General features: G+C 38.2%; 1 protein-coding gene across 1 annotated transcript; it reads right to left on the reverse strand.

Annotated features, from left to right (window-relative positions):
* Nucleotides 1-473: 473 nt before the first annotated feature.
* On the reverse strand, nucleotides 474-26,352 carry PTP4A2 (protein tyrosine phosphatase 4A2). Its single transcript, XM_043445449.1, has 6 exons — nucleotides 26,209-26,352; nucleotides 10,948-11,644; nucleotides 8,689-8,781; nucleotides 5,397-5,527; nucleotides 3,990-4,064; nucleotides 474-3,018 (listed from the first exon to the last, which is right to left on the reverse strand). The coding sequence occupies exons 2-6, from the start codon at nucleotides 11,041-11,043 to the stop codon at nucleotides 2,910-2,912; spliced, it is 504 nt and encodes a 167-aa protein (XP_043301384.1). The 5' UTR covers nucleotides 11,044-11,644; nucleotides 26,209-26,352; the 3' UTR covers nucleotides 474-2,909.
* Between the last annotated feature and the right edge of the window lie 470 nt (nucleotides 26,353-26,822).

Here is a 26,822-nt window from a genome sequence, read left to right on the forward strand (position 1 = left end):
ATCAGTGTCTTATCTTTTCATTCTCAGTACCTCACCCATGAATTTGTTATCCAGATGGATGGAGAGGTGTTCACCCATAGTTTAAGGGAACATCCCACCCCAAAATCCTATGATACATAAAGTTCCTCCTTTCTCACTGTTCTTGAAGCTTTCCAGTAAAACGTTTCAGTGCTTCATCCAAACTATATGGAATAAACCAATGCTTTGAGATGAGACGAGATGCTGAATTCCTACAGCGCTACCTCCAAGAACTGAACCAGAAAGTGAACTTCACATATCCCAACTAAACTGTTAAGTCTGCCCTTACTAAACACCCAGGAGGCAAGAAATCTTCAAGCTTCCCAACCTCTGATTATTTCACCTCCTTACAGTAATTGTAAGCAGGACCCAAAAGAGGCCTTGAGAATACCAAGATTTCTAAGGAGACATAAATAAAATTCAACCTGAGGACAGAGAACAAATACACAGACAAAGAGCATGTAAAATATGTTTTATTGTTCTTTAAAAGGGCTCAGGGTTTGGTTTTAAATCAGGCTGCACACCTTTCATCAGTCTGACATCTCTCTCACCATGTCAAACTGGCTTCAGCTAGCAATACTTCATTAAATCCAAAAGAAAAAAAAAATTTTTTTAATTTTGAAGAAAATCCAGTTCTGAGAACAATTAACATTATTCTGTAATTTAAAACAATATGAGGGCTAATGTTTCATGTTATTTTACATACCCTTCTCCTCATACAGAACCAGGAATGTAATTTTCCTAACTCAGGCAGGCACTGTTACGGGTGGATACTGCACACTCACTTGCTCACTCACTCACACACACACACACACACACACACACACACACACACTCTCTCTCTCTCTCTCTCTCTCTCCCCCCTTCCTCTCCCCCTCCCTTCTTCTCTCCCTCCAAACAACAAAAATCAGAGCATGTCAAAGGAAAAAGGTTTGTTATGGTATCGATCAAAACCCTTGGAGTCAACAGTCTATCTGAGCTTAGAGGGTATGCTGTTTTGATCTTGAGCCTATGTTAAAGGAATCTACTGTCAGATTCTGAAATAAAGAATTTTGGATAGTACCATCATTTTTCACTTTAAAATCCTAGAGACAATTTCAAAAAGCATTATTTTGCTTTGTTTTCCGGGACAGGGGAGGAGAGAATCTACAGATTTTCATTTATTTAAAAATCAAAAACAGCTTGGCATAGGAAATAGGCAGTTCACATAGCCAGCCAACATCTGAGGTATCATCAGTGTGAGACAAGGTCCTGGTCCATTCCTACTGGCCTAGCTGATCCTAACAAAATGGGAAGTTTAAGGCTCTGCATAGCAAATTCCAACAGGACAAGATGACCCTAAGACTCCATTCAAATCCTTAGAAGCAGAGCACTATTAATTATGCAATATTCAGATGGAGAGTGCAAGAGCCCCTGATGGTACCTTCCAACTTGCTCTGTCAATGCAGCCTGGTCACAACAGCAAAGGAGCAGAAAAACAGCTTTTCTAGATCAGTACATTAAACCCAGCAAAGAATCTGCAGAAATGACACTACACCGCTGCACCAGCCACAGTCCCTTTGCTATGCACGGAGCTGCTCTATATCTCTCTTCTACCCTGTTATGGCCTGTGGACACATACTCACTAGGCATTGTTGGTTTTGAACCAGCAAAAAAAAAATTGTTTTAAGTCTCATAAAGAACCTAGTAAGAAAATAACAAGGCAATCAGTGGTTAAACTGAACTGTACATATAGGGAGCAGTTTGGAAAATACCCATTACAGGCATTTCTCAAGTCTAAAATATTGTGTCTTTGCTGCTACTCCTTTGACTGTTCCTGAAAATTCAGAGTACAAATAAGTCCTAAAATAAAAAACGTTATACTACCAGCATCCTCTGACATCATTAGACAGAAAATCAGAGTAATGCTACAGCCCACACTTCTACAAGGTGTAGAAAGTGTACTAAGGCTCTGCCCGGACACATCTTTAGTGATGGCCTGGAGTACTCCCCTTCCGACACAAACATCTCTGGGACAACCACTTAGCTTCATTGGTTGGAAAAGAGATGAATTCGACTCTCAGCTAAGTTCTTTGAGAAGAGAGACTCATCTTAAAATGCCATTTCCCTACAAATTTATCAAAACAAAAGGCTCCTGGCTACTTTGCCTAATGCTGAATAGGGTTTTCAAGAAAAGAAACTAACATGAATACCCCATCATCAGTAAAGACTAAGAACCACCTGGATCATACAATATATATGTCACTCCCCCCCCCCTTTTTTTTGGTGTTTTTTTTTTCCGTTTGTTTTTTCCTAAAAGTGCCCAGGTGGGCTTAAGGCTGCCAGACTGCACACACATCTACAGCAACATGGGCTTCTCCTATTCCACCTACAACTTGTATCAGGGGAAAAAACAGGGATAGGAGAAAGTGAGAAGAAGGGAAAAATATACCAATCTCCCCCACCCCCCTCCCCCAAGAAAGAAAGAAATCCCACAACAGGGATATCTATGTGCCAAGCATAATGGAAGAGTGTGCTCCCCAAACAGATGGTTCTGCAGAGGCTCATGTTCTGCTGGTTTTCCTTAGAGACCTATTTTGAGAAAGTTAAAAAAGACAGGAGATTTTGAAATAAATTCAATCCTGGCAGAAATTCAAACTCCAACACTAGAAGCAAAATCATCCTTCACTAAATTAATCCCTATTTTCTTTCTCTTTTTCTTTTCTTAAACATTTTATTCACTTTATAGAGGGATTTGTGTTTGCTTTTTTTCCAATCATTAGGAGAGTGGTTGAGGAGTACTGAATCCATCACTACTTTGATGACACAGTTAAGATTCCAGATTCACATTTCCAGGTACCAAGAGTTCCCTCTAAATGCTACAATCAAGTCAGCCTTCGTATACATTTCTTTTACTGAACACAGCAATGCCCGTTGGTATCTCTGAAGCGTAATCGCATCTTAGGTCGGTATTTCTCCAGGTAAAGCAGCTGTTTGGAATTGAATGCTCCCCTTCTTTTTCTGAAAATAAAAGAATGGCAAACTTTATCATGTAAAAAAAGAGCTGCCTGACATGCATATTTATGGCCCATGGCCTTTCTAACTCTACATAGCTGAAAACCAGCATATTTCCCATATATCACTTTCTACGTGAAAGGGCTGAACTGGACAATGAAATTTCTGTGCCTTTCTAAATGAAAAATAGACAAATTTTCTTTGCTCTCATTAGAGTCTATTAATTGTTAATAAATATCAGAATGGTTTATCCAAAGACATCTGACTATATTCTTCCCAATTAATATACTCTTCATATTAGAACTGGCAGCAAGTATTTAGGATAAATGAGCAAATATTTATATAAAGAAGCAGACACAGATAACATTCCTTGAAATATGTTACCTTCCAAGGGCTGCTACCATACATTTCATGCCCTTTGTCACAAAGTGTCTTTTTTTTTTGGTAAGAAAAGGCTAAAAAGAGAAAGGGCAAGACAATAATTGCCAAAGAAACAACAAAATAGCCTGTTATTCCAGACTGATGTCAAGATTCTGTTCGGGCACACCATCCTGATTCTGTGACTGAACAGGTCACTTGAGAGTCCTAGGTGATTAACTACTCCCTCTATGGTTTCTTCCTTTCCTCTTTGTCACAGTTACATCTGGAAGGCATTTTGGACATCTATTAAAAGAGGCACTAGATCACTGAAACTCCATTACCTAGCTATTGGTTTTAAAGATTTCTAGATATTCAAGTCATATACTGGACATATTCTACAATGTCCAATTTGTCATCTAAATGAGAAAATATTTAAATCTGGGAGCCAGAGTGTTACTGTGAGTCTTTTTATCACTTGCTATTTTTGGTTATCTTCAAACAACAGTCTAAGCCAAAGACAGCAAATTACTCTGTACTATAATTGAGTACTTTTTATAATTGCTCCCTCTTGTATGATTTTGCTTTATGTATTTCTGAAAATAAAACTTCATACTCACTGTCTTATAAACTGAACTGCATCTTCATACTTCATTCCACATTCAATCAAAGCAAGTGCAACTAGTACAGGTGCCCTGCAGAGAAAAACTCATTTGTAAATTAACCACAGGTCTTTGGAATTAAAGGATTTTTTAAAACACAGGGTTACATATTATCAAAATTATTTAAAGCTTGAGCTTTCCTTATTCCTATATACTAAAGTATCAGGTATTTTCCTACATAGTAAAAATATCTAAACTATAGATTCTAGGTTATTTTATATTTTTAGTAAAAAGCACAAAAATGTAAACCTTTATTTAGAGATCTTTACTCTTTAAAATATCATCACATTGTATCTTAAATTTTCCATCATTTTATATCACCAAAAATCCATTGATCTTTAAGCATTATCATAATAAATGACCAGATGTATTATCCTGAGTGTCTCAGAATTTTTGTTACAAATCAATTTTATTATCATTTCTTCACCAAATACAAAAACAGTGCTAGATTTCCTCAACAAAATCCTTTCTATGAGCCAGGGGACTGTCAGAGAACTGGTAATTGCAATCTGCTTTCTGTATAAGCATATATACATATATATAAATATATTTTTTTAATATAACAAATGAAACGATGTTTCTAAAAAGTCCATTACAGAGCACTAACTTTGGACTGGCTACCTAAGTAAGACAGCTATTAGTTTAAAAAATTGCCCCAAGTCAGGAAAAGGACTGAAACTTCTTGACACTGAAGAAACTGTACTAAACTGCAAAAAGGAGAACAGCAAATAAAAGGGTTGAACAGAGGTAACAGCCTGAGTCACCACCACCCTGAGGCAACAGCAGCCTTCATTAATGTTTTGAGTCCAAGTGCAGATCATAAATTGACATTTAATCTACTGCTGATGAGTGCTGCAACACCATTTCATGAAATGCTCAAGGGAAAAGTTTTTAAAAATCAAAGTCAATTTTCATTCTCCATACATTTCCTTAGAAGAATTTAAGGTTCAACCATCTGCTCTTCATCTATAAATTTCCCGTTCATCTCAAACCAAAATGAACCATGTACAAATTCTTCAAATCTAAAGATACTTTATCTTTGTTGTCAATTTAAAAGACCTAAACCTTGGATTACTAGAAATGAGAAGAAAAAACTAACATATTGAATTAAAGCTGTATTTTTGGCTCAAAGATAAGAGAATTACATTAAAACAGTTTCAAAACAACTTTAGAACCATCACCCACTAAATCTAGTATGGTATCAGACTCAAACAATGACACGTGTGAGTTACTCTGGGAAATCAGGACACCAGCTTTCACTCTCATTTCCTTTCAGGCAATTTAATACTTAGTGTAACAAATACAAATTTCTACCAAAGTGAAAGTTTTGATAATGAATTCACAGACAAAAGCAGAAGAGCTTACCTTCCCAATCCTGCAACACAATGCACTGCAACACAGCAACCTGGTTCTTCACGAAATTTGGTTTTTAGTAGGTTTAGCCAATCATCTACTATCTGATTAGGGGGTGGCGCTCCATCGTCAAAAGGCCAATCCTAGGAGGAAAAGATCTTTGAAATTAAATTGATATTTTCTCCAGGATGAACATCCTAATGCACCACAGCTACACAGTACACAAGAGAGGCCTAACTACACTAACTGTACTAACATGTACCTATTCTTAATCACACAATTCTGATCACTTCTGAAAAATGATCAAGATCAAAATTCAAGCATGCCAGACAACTCAGCCTTCTCAATGAAGCAAATCCAGCATCAAAAGCATCAAACTTTATCTCTGGAAATAACTCTTATCATAGTGACAAGAGGCTAGCATTCTTCAAACATCTTATCTGAACAGAGCAGTTGCTGCTGCTAAGTCACTTCAGTTGTGTCCGACTCTGTGCGACCCCATAGACGGCAGCCCACCAGGCTCCATCGTCCCTGGGATTCTCCAGGCAAGAACACTGGGGTGGGTGAATAGAGCGGTAATTAGACATAACAGAGAAAATTAAAACTGAGACAAAGTAAGAGAGGACACAACACCTGTCAGTAAGATTTAGAAGTCGACTCTGGCAAAGAAGTGTACCAACTGGTATCTCACTGGTCTCTACAAATAGAAGATAATCTTCAAAATTATTTATAAGTAGCTCTAAGTTACAAGTATCTTTTCTTTACAGCAAAAGTCTCTGGTAAGTAATTCCCAACAGCAGACCATAACAGAAACGGACTACCATCTTTGTGCTTACATATGTATTTGGTAAAAGTCAAGCAACAAATATTTTTAAAGCTCTGCCTGAATTATACATATCCCATTTTATAAGCACAGTGCCACATGATACAATACCAAGAAGAAAAGACCATTTTCTCAAGTATTCCTTTCTCCTTTAATATTCATTGATTTCAGTTGTTTTTCAATTAAGACCAACCCCATGTGCATTCACAATACAGGCATGAGAGTTGATCTTCCTTGTTACCGAAACACAAGGTTCTGAGAAATCAACATAAGTAACCTTTGAAGAAAAGAGTGAAGGGAGATTCACATGGTACATACCCTCTCTCCCATCTAGCTTCAAGGACAGAAATGCAAAGACACTGGAAATTTTTTTTTAATACTGTTCTAATGAGACTGGATAAGGACACTTTAAGATACTAGAGAAGGAAAAAGAGAAAAGTGACAGAACACTAAATCGATTCTGCACTTATTATTGGCACCACTAAAACACTTCATGTAGCCCATTAGCCACAATAGCACATTATGTTTGATTTGTCAACTATACCCCATAATTAAAGAGCTGTCAGTGTTGTTATCATAAATGTCGCTAGAGTTTTAACTGTAAATACCAGTAAAACTAGTATCTTAGTCAAGAGCTTACTTCCTCTAAAACTCTGAAATGCATCTGGTTAAGAAACAGTAATGTGAAACATGCCTTTACTGACTCATACAAGCAGTTTCTATCAAAAAATCACTAAAGCAGTCATTCAGAAGCATCTGAACTTCAAACCGACATGGCTGACACCACCATTACAGCAGTCTTTTCTAATAGACCTCTGATTTACAAGAACACTGGTCAAAGTGTTGAAAGGTCTCATGTTGGGTATCCTCATGTAAAGTGTTACAAACCCTCTTCACCTAGCAAAAATAAATTAGTGATTACACTAAAATTAAAATTTCTGCCTAGGAAAAAAAAGACATTCCAAGCTTAATTCTAAATGTCCCTTTTTTTCCCAAGCTTTAGTTAGACCTTTAATTTTACCTGATCACATCTCTTCGAAACAAAAGCCTAGATTTAAAGGTTTGGAATAAATCTCAGATCTACCATTATCTTCTACAAACTACTTCAAGTTCTTTAGTTCTTTCTATTCCATAAAGGTGTTTACCAACATTACTGATTCAGACAGACTATGGTCACTCTGCAGCTCATTTTCTCACCCTGCCAACTGTCAAAACAAACTGATTTCTCATCTACCCACTAAAGAACATACTTACAATACAGGAAAAGAACTAGTATTTTGGTTGAATTTCAGAAGTTAAAATTCTGTTTTTTTTATTTTAAATATAGGGCTACATTGACCCATGTTTATACTTATCCCCAGTGATCCAGCCAGAGGACCTTAAAGTCATTTGGAACTAGGAGTGCAAGCAAAGTATTATTATCATGTCATACTATTAAAATACATTTTATAAAAAAAAAACCATAATGTTTGGTTTTTTAGTTTTTGTGTTTTCACCAAAGCGGAGGTGAGGAAACTTTATGGATCAAGTATGAGACAACTGTCTTACCAATAGGACATTGATTTTCTTTGCATCAACTGCCTTACTCAACTAGTAACCAATGCAATAAAAAATAGGAACATAACCTTGTATCATTACCTTGCTTAGTACTTTCTTCCTACCCAATCATTTAAAAAATCTCTAGTTGTCTTTGCACTACAATGCCTTCCCACAACCATGTCAAACAGCTCTAAGACACCAAGACTACAGGATCAATCAAATATGTGCTACTCTAATACAGACAACTTTTTAAGAGAATAAAGTATAAAATTTTACCTAATCTGAGGTTCCTATTTCCACTAATGAAATAGAATATTTAAGGGGCAAGGAGAAACTTAATTTAAAATAATTCCAATCACTATATTCAAACTGAACTATGAAAGAAATCAAATCATACAAAAGCTTGTTAGAAACCTACCAAAAAATATCAGAGTATGTCAATTACTCTAAAACAAGATGGCTTCTCCCTTTCCCTTCTTTTCCTTTCTCCCACTTTTTTGACTCCTACAAGTTATCCTATGTCCAATGTAAATTGGACTCCTACAATATAAAATATTAAGTAACCAATCTGTACTTGCAAGGTGAGACAGAATATTTCCATATGATTTAAGAATGTCTAATGGAAGAGTTAGATTCAAACCAGTAGCCTAGAAACAAAAGCTAGATATCATGCTAATTGCCCAGAGAAAAATGAAATTTCTGATTTTCTTAAAATAAGTGTATGCTAAATTTTGCCTTTTATTTGTTGAAAATACTCTGTATCTGTAGATTTTAAGGGCACAAATGAACAAAACTGCCAACCCAAAGGAATTTTACTAGATTGCTATGATTGTTGTATCTCCTGTAAGTTTAAAAAACAAACTATGAGCGCCAAGTTTTAAAAATATCTGTTTGAAAGGTACAACTTGTTTGCAGTGAAAAATTAAAACATTACACACTCACTAGAACGTGGATTCCTTCTTTTTCAACTGGTGCTTTATCATATGTAGCATCACAAACTCGAACCAAAGTTGTCACTCCATACTTCTTAAGTTCCTTTAAAGAAAAACAAATATAAGGGAATCTGTTTTTAGAATCTGCAATGAAAGCTTTAAAAACACATGTGTATAAGTTGAAATGAGACTTCATTCTTAAACAAAGGTCAAAATCATTCTTCTCGTAACAACATATACAATGGAGACTCTTGTATTCACAGTGGAAGCATCAATAAGATTCACTTTTGTAAAGGGCAATTTGGTAGCATAACACAAAAACTTTAAAAAAACACACATACACTTTGGCCTAGAAATTTTACTTCTCGAAATTTATACTAATGAAATAATTAAAGATATACACAAAGATTTAGGTACAAGCATGTTCAGCACAGGTTGTCTGAGACAGTAAAAAGCTAGAAACGTTAATAGTCCAAAAACAGGCGAACAGTTAAAGAAAGTGTAGCACATTCATACAGAACACTGTGACAGCTATACTTAGGAGGTTGGGGGAATATTTGTTTTAAATACACAGTGTGATCCTATCTATATGTATATTTATAAATATACACATAAATACAGAGAAAAATGTCTAGACAGCAGGCACTAACAGTTAAGTATTTTTAAATTGTCTTTTGCTTATTTGTTCTTCTGTTTTTTATGTAGTAAGTGCTTTTTGCAATTTAAAGAAACAGTAATTTTGAAATTAAGTTTAGAAAGTAGTTTATATTACAACGTCAAGTAACACAGAAATAATTATAGCCAGAAGTCTTGCTTCTTTAACAGTTTTCCTATAGGGCCTTCCCTGGTGGTCCAGCGATTAAGACTCCTCCTTCCAATGCAGGGGACACAGGTTTGATCCCTTGTTGGAGAACTAAGATCCCACATGTTGCACAGTGTGGCCAAAAAACAATGTAAAAGTTTCCCTATAGTAATGCCACCAGTATCTTTTTATAGTTGCAGGAGTCTATGACCAAGGAATCCACAGGCTGAAAATAGTATCATGTAATTCAGCCAGGCTTAAAGGTGACTGTACAACCTGAGGGCACACAGGCTTGGCATCAACTTGGACACTGGGTACACAAGGTTAAGAAGCCGAGAGCATTAATATAAATAAGCAGGAACAGTGATATCCTACTGTCAATCATCTGGTGTCAATCGTCTGGTTATCTAAAGAGAAAAGTCATTTTAATTGCTAAAAGACTTTATTTTTCACAGAAAGGCCTCTTTGTGTTATGTATTGAGTCAGGAATTTTTAAAAATTTCAAAACACAAATAAAATCCCATTAAAATGAACTCTACAGTAGCTGTTCATTGAAAGGTTCCAGTACAAATTTTTTATGGTAAATATTTGTGACCTTCAGCAAGTCAAAAGATCTCTTCTGAACTCAGTTTTGCCATCTGTAAAGTGACAGAGGTAGATTTAGGATCCTTAGGCATTCGTCTAGCTCTCCAAGTCTACTTTATAAATATATCAACAGAAATCACACTGGGATTGAACAATCTGAGAAAGCTCTAAAAGCTTACATCCAAATGTCTGTTGACTAAAGTACAAAAAGTTTCTGTACTACTACCAAAAGAAAAAATGCAGGATCTGACATAAAAATGCTGCCTATGATACCTTGCCTTCCCCCAAATTTCTGGACACATGTATATGATGGCTACTATTCCTAAGTTGTTTGAAAGTAGCTTTCCATCAAAAGTGGTCAGAACATTTGAGGCAGAAATGGGTTTTAGTGTCAGAGATAATTCCACCACATACTTGGGTGCATTCAGGCAAATCGCTAAATTACTAAATCACTCTGAACCTCAGTTTCCTCATCTATAAGAGGGAAACAATGGTACCTAAACCTCATAGGGTTATTGTGAGGAGTAAATGATACAATGCATAGAACTGCTTATTGTAGTGCTGGGTACATATTAAGTATTCAATAAATGTTAATTATCTTTATTATTGAATGTGTAACAAAAGAACTGTTAACAATGCTGAAAGGATACAGTAAAAAAAAAAAACACAGTACTAGATACCTCTAAGATATTTCCAAATTCCATAAATGTTCTTCTAAAAATCTGTTTTAACTAATTCAGCTCAATTCAAAAAAAGACCATCCATACTTCAACCACAGAAATAAATGGCTTTGTGGTAAAAGATTTCTTTACAATGGTGTTAACTTTTAACATGACTTTACCTATAAATCAACCCAAAAGATAGACCATGCTACAATCTTACCTCTGTGAACTTGTTGAGGGTAGCATTGGTAGGGTTGTGGGTTATCAGAAAACGCATGTTCTCATAGGAGATCTCCACAGGGGCTGGACGGTTCATTATGGCAAATAAAAAGTGTGAGCGTGCGTGTGTGAGTGTGATGGGGAAAATGAAAAAAAAAATCAATAAATCTTGAAATGTTTCACAGCAGAAAACATTAAAAAGACCACTAAAATGCCTAAATCAGTGTTTTCTCTATTCAACTTGTTTATTCTTTCAAAAACTTCTCTCTTCAAGATAAGCAGAAGTATTTAGAATCCACTAGAATCCAAATTCAACTTGGGCCTCAATGTCTGCTGATGGATACCTTCAGACTACAAAAAAAATCCAACTACATACAAAACTTAAGCAGCCTTTACTACATTTAGGCACTAGTGAGACAAGTTAAAAGTATAGGTCGCTTTCCACTTTTGTTTACTTGATGCTTAATTTTACTGGAGTCATTAAAAGAAATATGCTTGCAATAAAAAAAAAAAAAAAAAAAGAAGCCAACTATTTCTGAGGCCAATCTCGGTGTCCAGAGTCTTCAAGGCAATGTTAATTATGGCACATAGAACCTCCAAGCTCACTTGTCAGCGGAAACGCTGTGCTGAGCCTGGCAGAAGTCTGCCCTCACGCTCAGAATCGCCATAAATGTGCAACGTATATTCCAACGAAAAACCTGGAGGAGAAAAGCATAAGTAAAATGAACTGGAGGTTGACAGCATAGTAAACACAATGCCCAAAGTCAAGAATACATTTTTTATGAGCCCAGGACATCTGAAATGGTGCCGCTTCCGAACTACTGCCATCCATCAATAAAAGGATAAAAGTGTACATACCAAGACTTTTTTAAAAATCAGAGATTCAAAAAGTTAAGTATGCCCAAGGACTTCCCTGGTGGTCCAATGGTTAAGACTCCACACTTTCACTCCCCTTTCACTGCAGGGGACACAGGTTCAATTCCTGGTCAGAGAACTAGGATCATGCTTGTCATGTGGTACACACACACACGAAAGCATGCTTTTCTTTTTACAAAATGAGGTTCAATAAAGTTCTGTACTAATAAGATTTCTAACTCAAGTCATTTTAAAATGATTGTGTTTTTAAAAAAATCATTTCTAAATGATTAAAAGATACTTAAAACCTCTCTTTCATGAAACCTCTTTCATTAAAAAGTTCACAAGGATCTTGTTTTTCTGCTGTGATGTTAACTATTTCTGATTAAAACTATATCTGTAAGTGGATGAAGGATATTTACCAAAATTCCACGAGGATTTAATTCTTTCTACACAAAATATATGCACTGGCCCCAATATGATATCAGTTCAAAAAGTACTTTCAAGAAATTATCTTCTTTTCCTCACAACTCTGGGTAGTTTTTCACTACCCATGAAGAATGACATGAGGTTCAGAAAACTGAATTGACTTGCCTAAGGTGAATGAATTTGTTGAGCCCAAATTCAAACTCAAGTCTTCTGTTAAGTCCTATATTTTTTCAAAGGTACCACAATGCCAGCTGACTCAACCAATGTACAACTCCTGTTCTCTCATTTCTAGTTCTATTTATCTTTTTACTATTTCACATATCACTACCTCAAGAGTACAAAGGCATCTAAAGGTTGATTGACACAGTCTTCTGTCCAAATATTAATTTCTAATAAAAACAAGGCAAGAAGAGAAGTGGCAGAGTTTTCAAAACAACAGTGATCTGTATAACTGGCTCAGTCAGTGTATCAACATAATCATAAATTCCTCTGGAAATAGGAACAAGGTCTAAGTTCTTTCACCTGCCTCTTCACTAAGCCACCAATAAATGCTTACTCATAACTCTAAAAAAGATCACTGTGACCAGACAAAAGATGATTACAGAGGCACTTGAAGGGAGAAATTTAAACAGATAAGAATGAACCTAAGCCTCAAACTTTCAAGCCTAACCTTCTATCTTCAAGTCGCCTTTTTATAATATTCTATAACATTTTATTTTGTAAATTACATACTTCTGACCACATTACCATAGACACAAGCACGAAACTAAAACATTCCTAAAATATGAAAGAGATACAAGATACTCAAAAAGGAATCTTAAAAACTTCAACACCTCAGCAAACTGAGTTATCCACTACAGTGAAAACAAAACTTCTACTTTCAAACTAAGAAAAACATAATACACACCATCACTCTCATTCATAATTCTATCTGTAACCCTAAAACACAGCCACTTTAGATTATACATTTCACAGAGGATTCCTTGCACAATCAAGGAATTTTAAAGCTAGCAAAACTTAAGAGATCAAATACACTGACCTTTAAAAGAAAAAAAAAAAAAGATGCTGTTTGGGACTCAGAGAAATTAAAGATTTAAGTAAGACCATACTGTTAATTAGTAGCAGATCAAAGACAAGAAGCCAAGTCTTATTTCTCCTTCAATTTTGACTAATGGAGGTACCCACTTATTTTTTAAGTCATAGTCTTATTCATGACAATGTAACTGTTCTTCAAATATTTACTTGGATGTTCATTTGCAATTCTTTGACCTTTCAATAAGGGGAGAAAAGATTATTAACTACTCAAAGAACAATGGTTTGTGTGCAGCTCAGAGCAAAACACAGGGAAATTCTAACCTGTTTGAATGCCTTCGTTTAATGTTATCATAGCTAATGCGTGTTTCAGCTGAGAAAGGCGCTTAAAGACCAGCACTGTAGTGATGGCCAGGCTTAAAAGGTTACAGCTCTAGCATGAAGTTTTCTACCGAATCATGGTGTTTGTCTGCTCAGCAAACAGAACCATTATCCCATCTTACTCCTCCAAGCTCATTTGGAAAGGACCACTTCCAGGGATAAGGATAATTTATTATTACAGTTTCGATTCTTTTTTTCTCTTTTTTGGCCACACAAGTTTAGTCTCAGTAACCTAACCAGGAATCAAACCCAGACTTTAGCAGTGAAAGCGCTGAGTCCTAACCACCGGACCACCAGGGAATTCCCAGATTTTCAATTCTTAATACCATACTGAGATCCCCAGCAAAGGAATTTCTGCCAAATGAAATAGTATGGTCTATCAAAGTTAACAGATACATGATAAAAGCAAGTTTCTGTTGCTTCCCCTCCCCCACCAGTTCAACTACACATTAACTGTTCAAAGTTCTTGCACCTGTCAATTCAGATAAACTAATGTTAGTTTCTGTGACACCCATAAGAATGCAAAGCAAACAGTCTGTTAAAAAAAAATCATACACAACCCACCACAGCTGGAAAGTACTCAGAAGTTACAAAGCTGTAAATTTTAGCATAAACTCAGCACCTGCAGACTTTACTGGAAAACTTTCTGAAGTTTTCTAACATCGATTCTGCTCTACCAACTTAAGTAAAAACTGATTTTTTGTTTTAATTTACCAAATGATAGAAGAGGCTTGTTTACTTGATAGTGATCATATTCAAATACACATCCAAATAGTCCCTCCACCCTTTATCTTTTATTGACTCTAACTTTTAAAATGTTGAATTTGGGATATTCCCATTTCCCAGTCGGTATTTCCATTTTGAACAAAAGAATGTAACTTCACTGAAGAACTAGAAAGGATGGTCTGTGACAGAGAAACCCATTTAAATTATAGAGTGAGAGAAGGGGAAAAGAGAAAAAAGAATGTAAAAAGAGGGGGCTAGAAGGCCAAGTAAGCAGAGGCCCACGAAGTCAGAATAGTGCACTGCCAGCAGAGAAGGCAATGGCCCCCACTCCAGTACTCTTGCCTGGAGAATCCCACGGATGGAGGAGCCTGGTGGGCTGCAGTCCATGGGGTGGCAGAGAGTCAGACATGACTAAGCGACTTCACTTTCACTTTTCACTTTTATGCACTGGAGAAGGAAATGGCAACCCACTCCAGTGTTCTTGCCTGGAGAATCCCAGGGATGGGGTCGCACAGAGTCTGACACGACTGAAGTGACTTAGCAGAAGCAGTAGCAGTAAGACTAAACCAGTAACACAACAGAGACCACTTAAAACTCTGAAGAGCGTATGTCACAAGTTTAAATATCCAGTGTCAATACTCTACTGCTAACATCTACCCAGATGAGACCCAAAAGCCAAAATGCATGAAATAATACAAGTTATCATTTAATCATGGCACAATGTTAAAATAAAAAACCACAGAGAGGTTAAAAAAAAAAAAAATCAAGGTAAACTGATGTGGAAAGATGGCTAAGAGACATTAACAAGTGAAAAGGGTAAGGTGCTTACAATATAAACAGTATATAAAGAAATATTTGTGAGTACTGAATGTGTTTCATTCCTACAGACTATCTGGAAAGTAACAAAGAGAGGAATACCTCAGGGTGGAGGCGACTGAAGCTGAAGGAACATGATTTACAATATATGCCTTCTGAACAGTTTCTGGGTTCTTACCTTAATTTTTAAATTTTACCATTTTAGCTTTTTTTCTTTTCTTTTGTTAGCTGCGCCATGTGGGGCATGTGAATCAAGGATCAAACCTGCGCCCCTTGCATTCGAAGTTCGGAATCTTAACCACTGGACCTCCAGGGAAGTCCCTTTAATTTTTAATTCTAGGGTGATAAAGAACTCTACAGTGATTTACAATTCCACTATATCCTTAACTGCCATGATCATCGGATTACAAAGAGCCTCAAAGGGGGCTAGTCCTTCTGTCCGCAGCAAGTCTGTACCCACACATTTCCAGAAAGATAGCTTTCTTCTTTGTCAAAGATACTATTGAGTAAAATTCAGATCCTGCTTTGGCAACTGTTAACTCTAAGTTCAAATACAGAGAATTCAAGTGCATGAGAAACTTTACAAAATCAGCCCCATTTGATGTAACCCAAACTTACTGAGGGGCTTCCTTGGTGGCTCAGTGGTAAAGAACCCACCTGCCAATGCAAGAGACGCAGGTTCAATCCCTGGGTCAGGAAGATCCCCTAGAGAAGGAAATGGCAACCCACAACAGTATTCTTGCCTGGAAAATCCCATGGACAGAGAAGCCTGGAAGGCTACAGTCCATCGGGTCACAGAAGAGTCGGACATGATTCAGTGGAAAAAACAACAAACTTACTGGGCATTTACCTTTTAAAAATCCTGTCAAACCACTCACACCAAGCTTTCCACTGAGAAATCACCTCTATTTTTAAACTAAAGCAAATGATCAAAACCATTTGATAAGTTATGCCAGTGTTCACCAAATTAAAACTGCTTGTTTTAAGTAAATATACAATAAAGAACTCTAGATCTTAGAAAATAAAATCTAAAAACAAAGGTCTAAAGAACAAGTATACATTTACTGTTTACTTTTCTTACCAGAAATTCTACAGGAAGTCAGGCAAATTTGAGTCAGCTTGTTTCTACAGCAGACAACATGAAAGCATAACACAGTATGTAAGACTCCAGGTAAGTTTTATGGTATATACTTCTCCAGGCAAGAACACTGAAGCAGGTAGCATTCCCTCCTCCAGGGGATCTTTCCAACCTAGGGATCAAACCCAGGTCTCCTGCATTGCGGGCAGATTCTCTACTGTCTGAGCAACCAGGGAAGCCCCATATAAGACTAAAACCTTGCAACAATTTTTTCCTGAAACAAATTCATTTCACTTCATTGAAGACATCTGCATTGGTCTTAAAATAACTATGAATAATTTGTCAACAGTAATTCATTCTCATTAAAGATCAGACATTTTTCCTGCAATTTAGCTAGTTAAGAATTCATAAATTCAAGTATTTATTGGACACAATGTGTATCATATATTCTTATAGGTATAGCAAGAGCAGTATGCAAAACAAAAATTCCTGTCAAGATGGACCTTATATTTTAGTAGGCAGAAAAAGACAAATAAAACACGCCCTTGCTATGGAGAAAAATACAAAGCAAGTGAGCCTGCAATGTCAGAAGGGAGAGGGGATTCCACTTTTAAATAAGGCTAGCAGAAAACGCCTCAATGAGAAAAGTGACATTTTATCCTAGACCTGTGAGCCAAAAAGACACTTGAGGGAGCACTCTAGGCAGAGGGATTAGCTCTTGCAAAGGTTATGAGGTGGAGCCACGCTTGGAGTGTTCGAGGAACAGCAAGGGGACTAGCGCTATTGGAACAGGCAAGGCAGGGGAACGAAGAGGGTCAGAGAAATAAAAAGTGGGCCTTAAAGGCCAACAAAAGTATTTGACTTTTATTCAGAAAAAAATAAGAGGTTTCAAGCAAGAGTGACAACTTATATTTAAAAGGATCATTCTAGATGCTACCTGGAGGCAGAATATAAGAGCAGTAGGGTGAAAAGCAGTGCGATCCGGTAGGAACTTGACGCTACAATCCAGGAGCTAGATAATGGTAGCATGGGCCAAAACAGCAGCAGGAGAGAGAATATGAATCAGTTTCAAGATATACCTTGAGGCGGAGCTCCAAAAGACTTGTCCACAGATTGGACATGGGATCTTGGGGGAAAGTCAAGGCCCTGAGCAACTTAAGAACTCTCAGATAGCTGACTATTCAGACAACAGACCATAAAATCTTTGCAACCATCAAGTAAGAAAAGCAGAGAAATGCCTCTGTAAAGAATTACTGTATCTACTGCATTTTGACCATTTGAGATAAAAAGTAACACTTGTCAACTAAAGAAGACTCAACTCTGCTAATTAAACTCTCATTTTCTGGGCAGAGGCCTGGGAGAAGCAGGTGAAGGGAATTTAGAGGCACAAACTTACAGTTATAAATTAAGTCAGTCATGGGGATATAATATACAGCATAAGGAATATAGTCGATAATACTATAATAACTTTTTATGGTGACAGATGGTTACTAGACTTACAGAGGTGATCATTTCATAGTGTATTTAAATGTATAATCACTACATTATACACCTGAAACTAACATACTGTACCAACTAAACATCAAGTAGGAAAGAAAAAAAAAAAAAAAAAACAACAAAACCTCATCTTCTGGGTAAACAGGTCTCAAATTGGAAATTTTTACTCATCTTCCATAACCCACCAAACTCATCAGAGCCCTGTAGAAACAAAGTTCTACTCTCTGTACTACTTATATTTGTTCACCCCTCTATTGTTGCATTTATCAAACTAAAAGCAGATGCCATTTGGCGACCTAAACTTAAGGCGATTCAAATTAATGTCAGTTCTCTTCCCCTACTGACTACAGTCCTGGGGAATTGATAAACAGGTATCATTAAATTCTACACAAATTAGGATTCAAAATATCTGTAAACAAGTTAAAAATAGCAACATGCTTCTTACTGATAAAAAAAAAGTTTTGTAGTTACTCCCTTGGTTATTCCCACTTTTCTACTTCCTCATTTAAGGAGGGAACTTGAGAATCAAGTTCCAGTACACAAATCAATAATCAGTTCTATAAAAAGAAATTATGACCTTGTTGGTGGGAAAATATCTTAACATTTCAGAACCAGCAGGACTACATGGCCTGCCACTCAGAAAGGAAAGGAAAGCAATTAACCAACAATCACACCCGCTTCTGAGAACAGTGACAGTTATTTTCTTGAGTCCTGTGGGCTCTGTTTCCACTCAAATGAAAAGGGAGTGGTTTTTAAATTTGTATGTTCTCTGGTGATTAGAAGCAGTTGTCCTTTTCTGGTAATTCCTACCTCTACAAATAACTGTAATACAAAACTTGCATTAAATTATTTTCATGCCACACTTGAAAATATTTACTTTTCAACTTTGTACTTCATTGTTCCTCTAAAGATTAGCAATTCTCTAGCTGAATCTCCTTGTCCAAATAGGTTAAATATTTTTCCTTTCAGAAATAAAATTTAAATGGAGATAACAACACTATGGCCAATTTTCACTTTTTCTAAAAATTATTTGAATACCAGCAAAAACATTAACATCCTAAAACATCATTCTAGTGTTGGACATTAGCTTCTTTTTTTTCAGTGACTCTTAAAGATTAAGTTAAATAGCTCTATTAAATTGATTCTATTCATTCTCTTCCATTTCCAGGCAAAGGTATCCATGGGCTTTATGTTTAAAGACTTCAGTTTATGTACAAGACTCCCAAGCCTCTTAATTACAAAATTTAAGCACCTTCTTTTTCTAAAAAACTGTAGTACCCCCCTATGTGGAATAGACAACTATTTCAAATTCAGCTGCATTCCCATAAAATTAAACATTAGGATTTGTTTTCTTCTTTCCTTCCATCTTTATTTCTTTAATCTCAAAAGGCTAAATAATTTTCCTGGAGAACAATTTAAGTCTTAATCATTTTACTTTAGTTTATCACTATACACACATTAACCCAAGAACCACTGAATTATTTCATTAATAAAGAAAGGTATTTGAGAGTCTGAACTTCAATTGTAATAAAGCAAACTTAGAAGTAAAAATCCAAAAGGGCACCTGAATTCACCCTGTCAACACTACTCTGAAATGTTTTCTGAGCTATATCAGGACAGTTAGAACGACTATAACAGCTGCAAGTTCCCTGAGGTTGCAAAATGGATACTTGGGAAAAGGTTATTTGAATCACCTTTCAAAATAACCTACAGCACAGGAGCAGCATGCAAAGCAAAAACTTCCAGGCTATTGTTAGCATTATTTAAAATATATGTTTCAGACTTAGCAGTTTATGGGTCAGCTTAACTCTTTCATTTCCCCATTCTGTCTAACCTATTGAGCATATTTAAAGGTCCTCTTCAAGTATCCACCACCAAAAGGGGGGAAGGAAGCTCTCTATGTACAGGATACGGAATAAAAACATTCCAAATTACATCTTGTCAGCATAAGTTTTGTTTGAGCCCCAGAAATTTTTCTGCTGTTAGGGCATTTTGGTCCAAGTTTCCCCTAAGTAAGTTACACTTCACTTCCTCTCCTAAACTTGCTTCTTATAAATCACATTATACTTCTCAGCCATCTCTCTGTGCACTGAGTATAGTACAAGATAAACAGACAAGAACCCAAATCATTCAATTTGGATCTGCTGGTGGCCTTTTAAAACATACTGTCTATCCACTAATTGCCCAATAATGACTTGATGTTTATTTTCATAAAATGCAACATTCAAAAATCTTCAGAAACCATACAGTGAAGGCAGCTGTTTCACATTACATGTAAATGTGAAGTAGAAAGGGTGAAATATCTCTATAATGCCAAGGGGTTATTATTCTTTGCTCACCAGCTTAGTTCAACATGGATTCACCTTCCCTCTCTTCTCACTTAAAGAATGCAAAATTTCATCTTTCATGTCCTCTTCCTCCAAATGCTTACTGAAGTGAGAGACTACACCAGTCCTGAATGATACTAAAACACAGTCATCTAATCTTACAACAAAAGCATTTGTGGGGCTCTGTGTGCATACCATATTAATCAGGATCCTAGAAGAATAAATGTGGGTGAAAAATATTTGATGGTGGGTATTAGAATTTCATTATTAATACTACATACTTTGAAGACACAAAATAAGCATGAGTAGAATGGAGTGGGATTAATTAAGACTTATGAGGAAAGGTAAAACTTTTATGACAAGACTGACAGAAATAGTGACAGGCCATGGTAGCATGACTTGAGAAAGGAACTAAGTCTTGGGTTAAATAACTCTCAGGAGGCCTTGACCATGCTGAGAATTTCACACCAATTCTAACGCAATAAAAGCTCTTAGGGATTTTAAAAGTAGAGTAGTAGTAACTCTTTGCCCACTGAGAGAAAACAAATATTGCCATATTACTGGGCATCTCCTAATCTACTAAGCAGCTCCATAATTACCAGCAAGCTTCTCAAAAATAGCCTCTCAGCTTACTAAAATCTACCTGACAGTTGAATTCTTTTCCTAGTAAACAGATGCAAATTTAACTAAATTCTACTTGTTGATAATCTCTAAATGAATATCTCATCTCACTAGAAAAACAGTTCAGAGTTAAGGCTATGGCTTAAATTTGATGTGCTCTTCATCCAGAAGATCTAAATTATCCAAATGATTTAAACCAATCACCAAGAGGAAACCTGTTTGTAACCACATGTGTGGAATGAAGAATGTCACTAGAATCTATTGTTTTCCCATCATATCCTTCTCAATTTGCTGACAAATCCTGCTGATGACTCATATCCTTCTGTACTAACCAACCAGTCACTCTGTTCCCTCATGACAGGCTTTCACTGATAATGGAAAGAAGGAAACTCACCAATTTGTTTTACTATTAAAAACAGTAAATATCAATATGTGTATATAAATCCAATCTACAAAGACTATGGGGGTACAACATGGTGAATGTTTTCAGTGAAAGACTGCAAAAAAAAGTTATGCTCAAATCTCAAAACTAAAAGACAACTAGAAGAAAGCAGACTTGATTGTGAATTTGAATTCTTGTCAAACAATACATTAGTTAAGAGCCAACATTTTTGACCACTGCAGAAATAAAAATATAAAGTAATTTATCTAATCTGCTAAAGCAAATATATCATGTGTGCATTTTATGCCAAAAGAATTAACATTTTCTGAGAAGAATGAAATTTCAACCCAAAAATACTATGAGGAAAATTAAATACACCAATTTTCTAAAAGGTAAAGACTGTTCTAACCGTCAAAATATTTTTTCAAAACAGGCTCAACTAGCAAGGAAAGGGTCACAGAAAAGCTTAATCTTAAAATTCTCTACAGTTTAAAAATGAATGTTGTGCAACGTAAATTTATATTTAAATGCTGAAATTTAGTTTCTACGCCACTTAAAATGGAGAGGATGCTGTGTTACAGAATCTACGGGTAAAAAATCAGCGCAGGCAAGCAAAACAATTTGTATTCAAGTCACATAAAGCTGTTGCTATAATCTGTCAACCCCTCAGCCATTTTTTTGGCAAAGAGTTTATGCACTGTAAATCTACACTGACTAAACAAATAGGGCAGGAAAAACCACCTCAATATGTGCAGGAGATAGGTTATATTCTCATACAGGTTCTAGGAACTCCGCAGGGTAACTACTGAAAATGGACAGAGCCTGCCGGGCTGTGCAGTTTCTCCCATGAAGGTATCAAAGTAGAGACAGTTTCTGGTTTAGCCTGAATCTCTACAACTCCAAGGAGGGAGAGATTTCTGATACAATATCCACGTGAGCTCTGTATCAAGCAATCCTGTAAGGCTTCAAGTCGAAGTCAAAGGAGCCAGAGAATGTGCTTCAGTCAATAAAATGAAGGCTAACCAGAGAAAGCAACCAGACACCTCTATATATACACTAGTTCTGAAACTGAAAATGGATAATATTCCAAAGCAACAGATTCAAATCACCATTTCCCAAGTAATTTTAGTTGGTGGCATCTGTTTATTTAACAAACCCAAGATACAAAATTACCTGAACTGTAACATCAAGGACTCTTGCTTTATAAACTTACAGAATAATCATTAGTTTCTACATAACCCAACTAGTATCTTGAGAAAAATCTCAAAGCAACAACATGCCCCAAAGAGCAAAAAAAGTAACTGAAGTATCCTTAAAAAAAAAAAAAAAACAAAGAAAGAAAGAAATACTAACTTTCAAGCAAAGATAAAGGTAATTTCCTTAAAGTCTACTAATTCCTACACAACTCATGTAAATGACTAGAGTTAACTGAAGAGGGTAGGGGGAGAGTTAGAAAGAGACTTAAGTACTTTAAGCCCCAAGGGGAGATTTTTTTTAATCCACTGCCATCTATTTACTGATACTCTTTAACTAGGATTCAACAATTGATCTCTAAACCAATTTTCTCATCTACAAAATTGGAAGGATGCCATTACTTACTCCCAGAGTTATTATGAATTTAAAATGATATGATTTGTGATTCAGCACAAAGAAGATTCTTGAGACGATTATGTTGAAACCTAAAGCATGCTGGACTTCACAAGTATTCCAAGACCTCAAAATCTCAAACCACCATCCTAATTCAATAAACATAACTGTCTGGTATGTTAGAACTAGGGGTCCTGATTTCCACTTGCTTGAAATTTTTAAAGATCACTAACGTCTATAAGAAGCAGAGCTGATGGGACAGCACTTGAAAAAATCAGCCTAACTTGGGCTTCCCTCTAACTTAAGTTTCACTCAAGAGCAACAGCTAAAAATGTTTGTATCGCTCCTCTGCAACTTATTTGTAAATGCTTTTCCCAGAGGCTTCACTGGTTACCAATCTCATATTCCGACAACAAAATACAGTCAAACCCTCTAAGATAAGTCTCCATTAAATTTCAACTTCGTGTCTCAAAACTATAAAGTGTTCTGCAACTACTTCATATAGAAATACTGTCTTTAAAGACAAAATGAATAAAAAAAATGTTTTTCCTTGTTCATACAAGGGTCTTTTCAAGTAAAACATAAATATGGAGCTTTCAGATTTTTTAAAAAGTATGTGCAAAAGCATTCAAACATTTACTCTTCCCTAGTGCCACCAAAGTTCAATGATGTTGTAAATGGTTTCTGTCTATAAATTTGGTTCGCTCAAATTAAATATTACTTGCCTGACTCATAGAGGGAGTGGTTTGACTTTTGCTGTTCTGAGTCAGAATATACCCGGTTCAGCAGCTCTAAACAATTTTTCATTTGTAAGGTGGTCTAAAATGCTAGCAGCCTTTTCCAGCTACTAAATATAACAAACTGTTACCTCAGTAGTAAAGTCTTAGTGATAATAACACTTTGAATCATAGTCCAATTTATAAATAACGAAGTACTTTCATATATATTTTCTTCACAATCTCACAGTCTCCTGAAGTACATATATCACAAAGTTGAAGAGAAAGATTTTTACAAAAGACAACTTCTGTGACTCCTGGACCCAACTGATACACTCTTCTTCTTTCCCCCAAAATAAAAAACATAGTAAAAGTCTATTGGTTTCTTTAATCAGACTTTTCTCTCCCAGACATATCCCAGGTGCCTCATAAAAACTCTGTCTCAAAGCACACACCCTAAGGCCCCAAGTGAGTTCCAAGGCAGAATCTCCGCCCACATAAAAGCCTATCCTAACTTAGGCCCCAAAGAGCGTCAAGTCAGCATCTCCTTAAGGATCTACTTGCCTCCAGCCATTCTGTCTTCTGCATTAACCTCAACACCTCTTACCTGTACAAGCTGCTAGGTCACTGTGTGGAGGAGAAACTTCAAAGAGAGACAATCTAGCGTGAGGGAAGTTAATGGTATAGTGGAAAAGTCAAAGACTTTGGAGTCAGACTGACCTGGGTTTTTAATCTAGCTCCCATTCTTATTAAGTTCTGACCTGGGACAAGTTAATTAACCTCTTTGAGTCTCCCTACTGCCTCATTTCATCACTGTAAGTCAATTGAGGGCTCATCACTGTATCCCTAGTCTGACGAATAGAAACCATATGTGTCAAATAAATGCAAAGGAGAACACCTACCACCTTTTAATAGTAGCTGTGAGAACTGAACAAGAGTATAAAAAGCACCTGGTACACAGTAGGCACTTAATACTAACTAATTCAGTCACCCACCGAATGATAACAATACTAGTCACTGTTTCTCAAAGTAGAGAGCATGCTAACGATCAAGAAAAGGACACCATAAGAAAAATATAATTTCTGACTTCTAATTACACACCAATGCTTTTGCTTGTAGTTCTACCACATTTAATACCAAAAGGACCACACTACTCTTTGCATATACTGAAAAGACTTCCAACTTCTAAGAGACTTCTCATCATTTCAGTATAAAATCCGTATCAAGGCACTCTTCATCAAGAACCCCTACTTCCTTCTACAACACAAGAATCTGGGAAAGTCCATGGCAATGATTAGCCCATTCACTATACAACATGAAACTACTTTTAAAATGAATACCAGCAAGCAACTTTTCACCATCTTCACCAACACAGTGATTATGCTGGCAAGTGATGAAGAAGCCTTAATTTCCTTTTGCATGTGGAATAAGGCATAACTTCACTAACTTCCTGTCTGAAACGACTCTGTAACACAGAGCAAGGCAGCCAGTAACTACCAGATTTAATCCAGCAGTAGCTACAACTTGGTGACTCCACACAGAAAAGCATTTGCTGAATGCATACAATGATGCTAGCACCGGTATTTTATATATTTCTTGAAAAATTCTAGAAAATAATAAACTACCCTATGATTGATCTTCATCATCAACATGCTACACCATTATTATTACTATTATTTCTTAAAAGCTTCTCTCCAGAAGTGTAGCAAAGAGCTAAAACCTAAAACACATTTCTTGTATCTACCTAACAATAAAACACCTCTCACCTGAAAAACTAACAGTACTTTACAAGAGTCTATCTGAATACTCAAAAGGCAAGAGTCTAGGATCCCAGGCAATACACAAACTTGTTTTAGTTAGCTTTCAGAACACAGACTAGGGTGGGATGCCAACCAATCATGTGCTCGACAAATTTGGAAATTGATGTCCATGTCCTGAAATATTGGGTGGGGGGGCCGCGGGGGGAGGCACAGGGCCAGAAAATGATACTGCCACTGGAATAGACTTCTGTACCCTTTGCTCATACTTGAACCCAAGGACCCAGGAACAAGATGCTCCTGGAAAGAACTCCCTAACCCAGGACACCCAGGTTCCCTACGGCCCTAGAAAACGATCAAGGAGGGCCCCCAAGCATGTCTGCTCACAGACTGGACAATCGCAGGCAGACACTTCCACGCTACCTCATCCGCCTGCCCTTCACCTTCTCCCCGAGCTCTCTCTCACGCAGCCCTCACGTTCTCCCGCCCATCACTCTACCCCGAGCACGCAAACTCTCCCTCCCCGACGTACTCACTCTCCCCATTTACCCCACTCTCCCACGCACAAGCATTCTCCCCCGACTCACTCGTTCCCACACGCTCCCCGCTCCCTCTCCCCTACACTCACCTCCCACCCTCCTGACACTGTACCCCCTACCGCCCCCCACTCACACTCCCCCTCACTCTCCTCTGCAAGCACACACACAGCCCCCCAACTCCCCCATCTGCACTTTCTCCCTCGCCACGCTCTCCCCACATGCACACTCAGCCCTGTTCCCCAACTCACACTCTCGCCTTCACGCACGCACATCCCCCCCACTCCACATTCTTGCACACAGCATTCGCTCCTCTCCCCTCCCACACGCGCGATCCCCCCCCTCACCCACCCTCGCTCTCCACGCTTCCCGGCCGCGCTCCCCCGCCCCCGGCCCCGGCCCGGCCCTCCTTCCGGGGACGTGTCTCGGGCCTGCTCTAATGGCTGCGCCGCCTCCCGCCCTCCCCTGCCCCGAGGCCCCGGGAGGCGGCGCGGGGGGCCGCCCGGGAGCCGCGCAACTCACGCTGGCGAGCTGGGGACTGGGCATTGAAGTCTGGCGGCGGCGGGAGCGAGGAGGCGCCTCTCTCCTCAGTCACCTCGGCGGCGGCGGCGGCGGCGGTAGCGGTGGCGGCGACGACTCCCCCCCAGCCTCGGCGCGCGACACCCGGCCCGGCCCGGCGGCGGCGGCGGCGCGTGTCCACGAGTCCGTCTTGCTGCTGCTGCTGCTGCTACGACCGCCGCTGCGTCTCCGGCTGCTGCCGCTGTCCCCGCTGCCGCCGCTGCCCTGTGGCGTCGCCTCGCGCCGTGACCGGCCGCCGCTGCCGCTCCAGCCGCTACCGGACGGACGACGGTTACAGCCCCGGCCGATCGCGCCGCCGCCACCACCACCGCTGCGCGCGCAGCCGGAACCAGCTCCCGCCGCCGCCCCTCAGGGGGCGCTGCGGGGCGCGGCGCGCGCGCGCGCGCCCGCCGGCCCGCCCCCCGCGCCTGCTGACTGGCTGGCGGGCCGGCTCGAGGCGGTGGGGCCCGCCCACCTGCCCCGCGGGGCGCTGACCCACTGCCCTGGGCGCCTCCCCCGCTCCTCCATCGTGGTTCGTTCCGTTCAGCACTTCTGGCTGCGGAAGGCGCGTCCATGTG

The sequence above is a fragment of the Cervus canadensis genome, chromosome 24, assembly GCF_019320065.1.
Source record: "Cervus canadensis isolate Bull #8, Minnesota chromosome 24, ASM1932006v1, whole genome shotgun sequence".
Taxonomy (NCBI): Eukaryota; Metazoa; Chordata; class Mammalia; order Artiodactyla; family Cervidae; genus Cervus; species Cervus canadensis.

Coding starts and splice junctions, on each gene's coding strand:
- PTP4A2 (XM_043445449.1), bottom strand. CDS start 11,043: ATGAACCGTCCAGCCCCTGTGGAGATCTCCTATGAGAACATGCGTTTT. Junction 8,782..10,947: donor CCCTCAACAAGTTCACAGAG/GTAAGATTGTAG, acceptor TTTTCTTTAAAG/GAACTTAAGAAGTATGGAGT. Junction 5,528..8,688: donor AAGAAGGAATCCACGTTCTA/GTGAGTGTGTAA, acceptor TTTTCCTCCTAG/GATTGGCCTTTTGACGATGG.